At 41.6% G+C, this 9824-nt stretch overlaps 1 protein-coding gene across 1 annotated transcript; it reads left to right on the forward strand.

Annotated features, from left to right (window-relative positions):
* The first annotated feature begins 5748 nt into the window (after positions 1-5748).
* LOC139731085 (lipid droplet-associated hydrolase-like) lies at positions 5749-9616 on the forward strand. Its single transcript, XM_071641965.1, has 5 exons — positions 5749-5920; positions 6687-6824; positions 7266-7382; positions 8252-8481; positions 9153-9616. Exons 1-5 carry the CDS (start codon positions 5749-5751, stop codon positions 9486-9488), a joined length of 993 nt encoding a protein of 330 aa, XP_071498066.1. The 3' UTR covers positions 9489-9616.
* The last annotated feature ends 208 nt before the right edge of the window (positions 9617-9824 follow it).

The raw sequence follows: 9824 nt of genomic DNA on the forward strand, positions 1-9824 counted from the left end.
TGACCTAATATTATGAAACAGTGTGATGAACTTTGTTACACAATACAAAATTTACAGATACTATACTAGAACATCTAAAGGGTATACGCAGGAGGGCTATTCTCACTTGCCCTAATGAAGGGAAGAGATATCACACACCTTGAACATGTCTGCTAATTCCTGTACAAGTTTGCAAAGAAATACACAATGAAGCAAACACACCATTTAATTTGTTGTCATTACCTCCCTGAAGAGTGTCACACAAAATATATTGTACAAATGTACAACTTCCAGACTGGAGCAGTACTTTTGTATAGGTTTTGAGGAGTTGCAAGCACTATGATTATTACTCAATATATCAAGAATGAAAAATGAAATTATTTGGCCTCTTGTGCCTGGTTAGAGATCACCATAGATGTACAAGTTACAACTACAAAGCACAGAACCTCTACGGGTATCGCTCAAACAGCATTGAGTAAGCCATAGACTCTAGACTAGCCATAGACTCTAGACCAATTCCTTTTCAAAGCATCAAAATTTAGTCAAATCCAAACAAAAACCTGCACGACATCTTGCTTTTTCCTCCTCTCTGGCCCTCTCTATCTCCTTCCCTCAAAGCCAAAAGGATGTATTTGAATGGGCGGGTGTGTGCAGAAACATTTCCCGACACAGCTGAAGAACTATCAAATGACACTCGACACTCATCAATGCACAGACACACGTCACACACACACATACTGCCTGGCCGATTCCTATACGGTCACTTACCCAACTGCTGCTTATCCATCTAGTACTAGTAGTAGCCCAGATCTGCCAGCAGGGAGAGATGTCTCCCCGCTCTCCACTGCACTGTCTGATGTCAGACATATCCTTTCCATTTCTCAACACATTTTGCAGGCTAACCTAAAAGCCAAATTATTTCAGGATTTTCACTTCAGCACTGCCATTGGCATTGGGCCATTGCCATTATGCATTAATTAAGAATAATTTATAGTACTAGCAGATCTACCTCTGCCCTGCTAAAATTGGAAGAAAAAAAAGGAGCAAAATGTTTCAAAGTAAATTTAAATAGATCTAGTAGAGGTAGAGTCTAGTAGTTGTAGTAGTACTAGTAGACTGTGACTGTCTGTGACCTGTGTATCTAATGTCAATGACCAATTTGTGATGACGATTAAAGTAAACTTAGATGGCTTTAGGGCTTAACAGGGTTAGATTTAGGGTTAGATTAGGGGATGTACTGAAGTTAGAAGTAATTTATCCCCCTAATAAGGCTGAAACCTGGCCATGGATTGCCCAATGCCGATGGCAAATGCAATGCAATGCCAATGAATGCTCCACGAATTTACAATTACGTAGTAACATGAAAATGCGCGCATGGGACTAGGATTGTCCTTCCTTACACCTTGAACCTTGAAGGAGTAATCTCTGTTGCAGCTTTTTGTGGGAAGCTGGAAACTGGGATGGTATAATGACTTTATGATTTTGTTTTACCTCTCAACTTACGGAACCGCGATGTATGTCAACAAGAAATCACCTTTTGATTTGAGTGCATGTAAATTATGGAGTGACGTGAAACAAGGCACAAACTGTCTGAGCTGTGATATGTGACTGTAAGTGTGTCGCTGTTAAGGCCTGCGATGCGATGAAAGTGTGAGGTTGCCGGGTGCATAAAAGGTAAATTTAGTTGGTCTCAAAACTTTCCACTTTTTAGACAAACGGTACTTACTCTCTACTTCATGAAATGTAATAAGAATCTCAGAAAAGGTAATGTATGTAATATGACAGCAGATGTGCACTTGTGCAGTGGCAGGTATCGGATGGCTGGCTGCTAGTATGGCATGTGTGCATATGCAGTCCCACACCTTGCAATATGTGTAGGTGCCCTACCTATTCACGAATTGAACAATATTGTTTCTAGAGACGTACGGTACATGTCATAGAGTAGATCTAACTAGACTCTCATCACTAGACTCTATATAGTATAGCATACTAGCATAGGATTATAGGCCAAGGTCAAGGAGAACTAGTGTACTTCTACGACTCCGAGCGAGGACAGCGCCAGCGAATTGCGTAGTATAGAGTCTAAAAGTATTCTTAATCTTATTCTTAGTAAATTTAAATTCACTCTGTAGGGTAGGCAGGCCTAGGGCCTAGGCCTGTGTTAGTTTATTTTGCCTCTTTCAATCCTGAAAGGTGAAAATTCTGATCTTGCAGATTTAAATTTTACATGTGTGTGTATGTGTGTGTGTGTGTGTATTGTAAGGGAACATATTTAATGTGTAAACGGGTGTAACAGGTATGCCGAGAGAGGGTGGAATGAAAACAAAAAGATGGCGACTGTCCATGGAGGACTTACGTTGACGATTCGGTACCGAAGACCGAATTAAAGTGTTCAAAAGGCAAACCCTGTCTGGTTCTAGTGTCATTCTCTGTTGTGCAAAGTTGTCCCCTTTCAGTATGTGTAGGACCAATGACAATGTGTGTGCGCGCATAGAGTATCTATATCATGTCATATGCACTCATAATTCATATGCAAGTCAAGGCTAAGAAGAGTCAAGACCACGGGCAAAAGCAGCAAGGGCACGGCACCTGATCCCGAGCATGCAATGCAAGACAGTGTCTGGATCTTGGATGCATAGATATCTTGAATTCATGAAAAGGCCATTTGTGCGAGGGTGGTCGATCTAAAAATAAGTGGTCGATCAGTTGACTTTCGTTACTATTACTAATTACTACAATATAAAATAGGTATAGCTAGCTAAAGTAATTGTACATGGTGCAGGTAAAATCCGTCAGGCGGTGACAGAAGTGCAGTTGGTGCCAGAATGAGCTCTTGATATGAGGTAGGCTATTCCATGCTGTACTGTGTGAGGAAAGAAGGACTGTTTATGTTGCTCTGTCCTTGGAACTGTGGTCCTGGAGATGAGAACCAGATAGCCATATACACCCCTGTATATGCATATGAATGATGCGCTGTCCTGTTTGTCTTGTGATGGGCCGGACTTGGTTGAAGTCTACTCAGTTAGTTGTGCATCTTGTAGTGTACAACATGGTCAGCCCGGAAACTTCTCTTCTTTTCTGAAGTGAAGGCCAGCCAAGTTGTGCAAGCATTTCCGATACGCTTGAGGTATCATGATACCAGTGCAGCACATATGGCGCAGCTCGTCTTTGGATCATTTCAAGTCAATGTATCAAATTACATCCAGCTGTGTAGGAATCCCAAACAGTGCACGGTTTGCAAGAAGGCACACAAGTGCCTGGTGTGCAGTCATCTTGAGTTGGGTCGAGTGGTTTTGTAGATTTCTTCAGAGAAAGGCCAGGGTGTTATTTGCCTTCTGTCACATGTTTGAAATTTTTTGGTTCTATTTGAGGTTGGTTTCAATTGTGCCATCCGGGTACTTAGCAGATGTGACAATGCTCAGGACTGTATATGATGCTATTCAGAGTGTATTGATGGTGATATCTAGTCCTCTCTCTGGTGACTGTTATTGAGTGGCATTTAAGTGGGTCGAGTTCCATCAGCCAATCACTTGACCAGATACTGAGTTTATCCAAGTCTTCTTGTAGAAGCTTGGCATCTCTTTCTGACTGGATGGTCATATAAATGCATGATGGTATTGTCTGCAAATAACCTGACTGATTGCGGATGAAGTGGACATTTCTGTGGGCAAGTTGTTGATGTAGAAGAGAAAGAGGTAGGGTTCACTAGGACCAATCCTTGTGGGACTCCAGATTCAACTTCCACTTCAGATGAGGTAGTTCTGTCTAAGACGACTTGCCTTCTTCTGTTTTTGAGGAAGTTATAGTTATCCATCTGATGTTTTGGCCTCTTAGACTCCGTTTACAGTGTGAGGCTCGGCCGCGGCTTGGCCGCAGCTGTGCCCAGCCCAGCTTCAGTGTAAACGCGCAAAAGGCCAAATGCGACGCATTTGGCCTCTCTCTGGAGGTGGTCTCGGCTGCGGCCGAGCCGCGGCCGAGCCCGGCCTTTTCTTGGTGTAAACGCAAACTGGGCCAAATGCGCAGCCAATTGCGCGGCCAATCTTAGTCTGGCTTCCAAACCCTCTGCCTGTATCTTTTGCTAAACCCCCTCAACGTCAAAAAGTAGTATAGTTTAAAGGTGGTTTTGTCCTGCAAAGGATTCTTTCTTTTGGCAAAGGCCTTTGCCCGAATGGTGACTTCGTCGCCATGGAATTCATTTGGCAAAGGGTCTGAAAACCAGACAATACCAAATTGCATTTGTTTACAAGCAGAGCGCCACTACGACAAAATATTGAAAAGTTTGAATCAAAAGCGCAGCCGAGCCCGGCAGTGTAAACGGACAAAATTTAACTTGCGAAAGAGGAGCTTAAAAATGCAGTTTCACTATTCTACAAGCAAACGATTAGACCACCTACTTCCAAAATTCGATTTTAGCTCGAGTTCCTCTGGACCAAACTGCATCAAAATCACACAAAATATTTTCAAGAGTGTATCAGACCACTCACATGAGTTTGAACTTCATTTTACTAAGTTTTGATGGATATATTTGATGCAGTTATGCTACTAGTATGAAATACAATAGGACAGAACTTTATAAACTGGGACCAAGCCACAAGGTCCAAGTTTTGATCTCCGGAGCCAAAATTCGACTGTGCACAAAAGTATAGGTTTCTCAATGTAGCCAGCAGTTGAATTTTGGACCGAATTATGGTCAAATTATGGGCAACTTGATTTACCTAACCGTAGGCTTATGATATGCCCAGCCCTGTCACTCTACACCAAGTTTTACTCGCAAACTGGATGAACACCAGCTCCCAATCCTAAGTAAAGAAACGAAGGAGGCACCTCAAACTCACCCTTTTCTAAAGTGGTCGGGGGTTGGTGCCAGCTCTGTATCTCCCTGTACAGTGGACTCCTGTTACAACAAAGTCCTCGGGACCGGGCGGTTGTTGTCTTTCATTATATAGAAATTTTGTTATAACCGAACAAATAAACAACAAAAATACATAGAGTGGATAACATTGCGGCCTGAATTCTGACTTTGTTGTAATTGGAATTTTATTATAACCGTGTTCTTTATAAAAGGGTGCACTGTACAAAATTGTGCTCACCCCACACAACCTAAAAATATCTGTAAACAACAATTTGAAAACTTAACTACAATTATTGAATATTATTGATGGATAAGTGACAACAAGTAACAACATCATGCCGCAACATATGACAAGTGCTCTAATCCCATAGCTGGGATTGAACTGATCAGTTGCTGAGGCACTCTTATTTCCCCGTCTGAAAGTGACAGCATCATAAACTCGCCTTCTACTAAGTCCTTCAATACGGCCATTGACAGATATACAATGTACCTTTAGAACACTTTGTCTCTCTCAACATTAATGCATTTATGCCCTGAAGGGCCCTGCATCATATACATCCAGATCCATATCCAGTGCATCCTATCTTCCAAAAAATTAGCCCAGCAAACAAAAAACTATGGCACACAAGAATGAAACAGCGTCTCTTTGTTTATGCAACAGATTCTTTTTATTTACACAACCTTTCTCTTTCACTATCAAAAGAAAAGGCTGCTTTTGAGATTGCAATGCAAGAAGTCTTTGTCTACACTACTGAGTATACAAAATTGTAGTTTGTACAAAGACTGCAGTTATCATGCATGCATTTCAAATATGATCACATTCTTTGCTCTGGCTAGGATACTGATCAAAATATTCACTTTGTGTTTGTGTTGATCTCATGTCCCAGACATCTTGAATCTGGATCTTTGGGGAGAAAATGGCATCGTCCTCTATCTCGTCGTCGGGCGTGTCCTGTGAGGAGGATGCCACCGCCATCACAGAGAATGTCTTGGTGGATGGCATGCCCACCAGAATCATCAAGGTTGGCGGGGGATTCTCTGACCCTAAGAGCACGAAATCTCCGAAAGTACTTTTCCTTGTCATACCAGGTAAGAGGTTGTTGACTTTTTGGAGCTTTTATTTTCCTCTTCCTCTCTGTGTTTTTCATTTGTCATTATAAACTGTACTTAATCCAGGACTGCATACTAGCCCATTTTTTTCTTGGTCCAACAGACAGGCCGGACCAGTAGGTACCCGATTTTTTCCATCTTTTTCTGGCCCATTCCTGAAAAACTTACTGGTCCGACAGTGATTTTTACTGATCAGGGACCGTTGGACCAGTGCTAGCAGCAAGAACCTTGTTCATAAAATATGCCACCATGTCTATGGAAGTTTTTAATACCTCTCTGTATAGTTGGAAACCATGTCATGTTGTGTATTTGAGACATTTGATTTTGGGTTATGATCTGTCCTTCAGTCTGTATTGATTGGTTTCTCTGTCATCTGGCCATATTGTATTCTCTCTTGTTACTAAGTAACACCTGTAGGTGTAGGGAGATTACATCTGGGATAGTTTTAAGGATAATTCCATAGTACAATGTAATTATTTAGTGTTAAAGTGCAGAGGGCATTTAACATCGTACAGAATTGAACAGACAGGAACACCAAGGCATGACTGTGTTTTGTGTAGTATTCTAAGATTCTTTGTAAAAAGCACTTCAAAAAGTCCAAAGCAAAATCAAATGTTACCGCTACTTGTCACTTCACATGATTCTACCATATTGTCTTCATTGTTTGTATTCTTTTTCTTTTTTTGGTATGTGAAGACATTACCTAGGGCTTTTTCTCTTTAATTATCTTATGTTTTGTTTAAAGGCAATCCAGGGGTTCCTGACTTCTATGAGATATTTTGTCAGACACTCTACAAAGCAAGCAGCTACACAACACCAGCATGGGTTGTGTCACATGCTGGACATGCAGAAGTTCCACAAAGTCTCCAGGAGAAATTAAAAGGTGAGTTGAACAATGCTACAATGTACTCCAAAGCATTAAATTAGCACTTTCCCTTTCTCAACACACTCAGAGCATTGTATACCATGGTGTGTGCCTGTTGCCCTCATGATGGTTTAATAAAAAACAACAAAAAATAAAAACAGACAAAACAGGAAAAGAGTAGCCAAGTTGTGTGAAGGAAAGTTTGTTGTACTTTGTTACATTGCTTGTGATCATTCAGTACATTTTGCCAAGAGAGTGGCATATTGATAGAGTCAATTTGACTTTCAATAGTGGTATTCTTTTTGAGGAAGTTTGTACAGCAATTCCTTGAGCAGCATAATCTTTAATATTGGAAAGTCCACAATTTCAGTATCCAGTAGCTTCCGATTTCTTTCTTTTTTATTTGATAGTCACGCTCCTACGTTGATTCACGCTTCAAGGCTTTTGTTCCCTTTACAGCGGTTGATCGAGATGACGAGATCTATGACCTCCGACAACAGATCGAGCACAAAATGGCGTTCATCGATGACCACGTACCAGAAGGGGTCAAGCTGGTTCTCATCGGTCATTCTGTAGGTGAGTTTAACCCATCGGAGACGAGTCCCGCAAATAGTCGGGCAGGTGTCTATGGGAAATGCGTGTTACAGCAAAATCGGTCCATCCTCAATGGGTTAATGGGAATTGAGACATGGACATACTGTGAGAAGAAGCATTTCAATTTTGAATGCGGTAATGGTGTGATGAATCACATGTGGTTAACATACTGTAGAGTGAGAAATAAATTTTCGTGAATTGGAGCAGACCGCATTTTTCGCGGCATGAAAGTTCTATGAATCGCCACTGGCATCCAATGCATTATAATGTCGTCAAAAAGTTTTTGCATGCATTTCAATTTTGTGAAATTAAAATGCAGGCAAACATTTATGTTTTTACAGTATTTTCTTCCTCTTTAAATATAATGATGAAAATTTCTGACTTATGGAGACATATTTACAGCAAAAACAGTGATTATGCAGATTAGCTATGCTGAAATTGCAGTCTTTATCACTTTTTCACCTTTCACTGATTTTTTTTTTCCTTCATCCTTCATACCATGGTTTGGAGAGTAAACCAAAAGGACCATTTCAAAACTCTTATGTGCCATATAAAAGCAGTACACATATGTATCATTAAATGTTAGAGATTTGTTGCATTTCATGGTTCATTGTTTCACTAGTTTTTTAGAATTGTGAAGTACTGTACTGTTATTCTTATTCTTATCATTATTATAGTAGTAGTTGTGTTATCTTTACTATCATTTTTATCATTATGTTATTGCGTTAGTATCATTTCTTGAATTTGTAAATGATATACTTTGTGCTATACATCTTTAAAATCTAACTTGATTCCATTTCGTTTGCATAAGAGTCAGACTTCACCACTTCACCATTCCTTTTTTGCTCCAGGTTGTTACATCATTGTTGAGCTGATCCGAAGAATGCCTCAACTAAACCTCCTCAAAGCTGTCCTCCTCTTCCCGACGCTGGAACACATATGGGACACACCCAACGGGAGGACCATCGGAAACATGGTCGTCTACCTGCGCTGGGCCTTGGTGGGGCTCTGCCACATCAACTACTACCTCTCAGACTGGGTGAAGTGGAGAATGGTGCAGTGGTGGTTCAAGGGCCGAAGAGTAAGAGGAAATTTGTCAACCAGCTTCAAAGAGATGGGGGGGGGGGGGGGCACAGTGAAGGCCTCACTTCCAAGTTTGTCTTGTCACATGGGGGATGTTCGATGTCAAGCCATTTGTATTTCAACAGCTTTTTATGTAAAAATAGTAGAATGTAGGCACTTTATGAATTTTAAATGCTGTATGTACAATACTATATTGCAATCCGAATACACAGAAAACAATAAAGAAGACCTGAAATATTCAATCATTGAAGTTAATCAGACCAGAAGATATAGACTACAACAATATCAAGGGTTAAATCAGGGTTGCAAACGAAACCATTTTTTCTACTGGACCAACCTGTCTGTCAGACCAGTAGGTTCCCAGTTCTTCCTTTTTTGACTGGTTCATTCCTGAAAAAGTTGCTGGTCCGACAGTGATTTTTACTGGTCAGGGACCATCGCACTGGATGGATACACCAACCGTCAGGATGTATTCTAGAATGTGGCAAGGTGGGCACAAGACATTGTTCCCAAAAGGATTAATGAGACAGATACTAACTTCTGAGGATTGATTGATCCAAAAGTTGTCTGTAAAATCAGTTAAATTGAACTGAGGATTGATTTTAGAGCTTTGGGAAACAGGCCCTAGAGTCACCATTCAATCTGTTCGTCACTTTATTTTCTGTTCAGATTCCAGAATGTGTGTTCCATGCATTGCTTCAACTAGCCGAGCCTGCCCGTCTGCACAACTGCCTGTACATGGCCGCCATGGAGATGGAGAACATTGGCCATGCCGACCACCGCACCATAGAGTCGCACCTCGACAAGTTCGTTATCTACTACGGCGCCAAGGACGGCTGGGCGCCGCGGAGCCACTACGAGAGCATGCGCCAGCGGCTGCCCGGGGCGGACGTTCGGCTCTGCCGCCGTGGACTGGAGCACGCTTTCTGCCTGGAGTCGAGCGAGCTCGTGGCAGACTTGGTCTGGAACTGGTGCAGCCAGACCATTGTGATGGAGGGACACTGACAATAGCTCCCCTTTGACCAGGCCTTGCTCCATTGTGATGCTGCCTCTGCAAGGAGCATTATGATTCGATATATATCATCACCCATCTCACATGTGCCAACAGGTGTGTGCGTGTCAGTCACAAACCTCACTCCCATTACGACTGCAGGCATTTTGCTATCGAGAGATCTAGACTCATAATATGAAAGTTGACATTGAAATGATGCATACACCAGTACCTCATTCAGACAGGGTCATTACTTGGTAAAGCAGTGAGACCTTTTGCTGTGCTGTTTGAATCTTGCTGCAGTCTCCATATTCTATGCCCATTTCAAACAATTTTGACTTCGGGTTAAA

Source organism: Diadema antillarum, unplaced genomic scaffold (genome assembly GCF_040938485.1).
Source record: "Diadema antillarum isolate AM-2024a unplaced genomic scaffold, OU_Dant_1.0 seq00000356_RagTag, whole genome shotgun sequence".
Lineage (NCBI taxonomy): Eukaryota > Metazoa > Echinodermata > Echinoidea > Diadematoida > Diadematidae > Diadema > Diadema antillarum.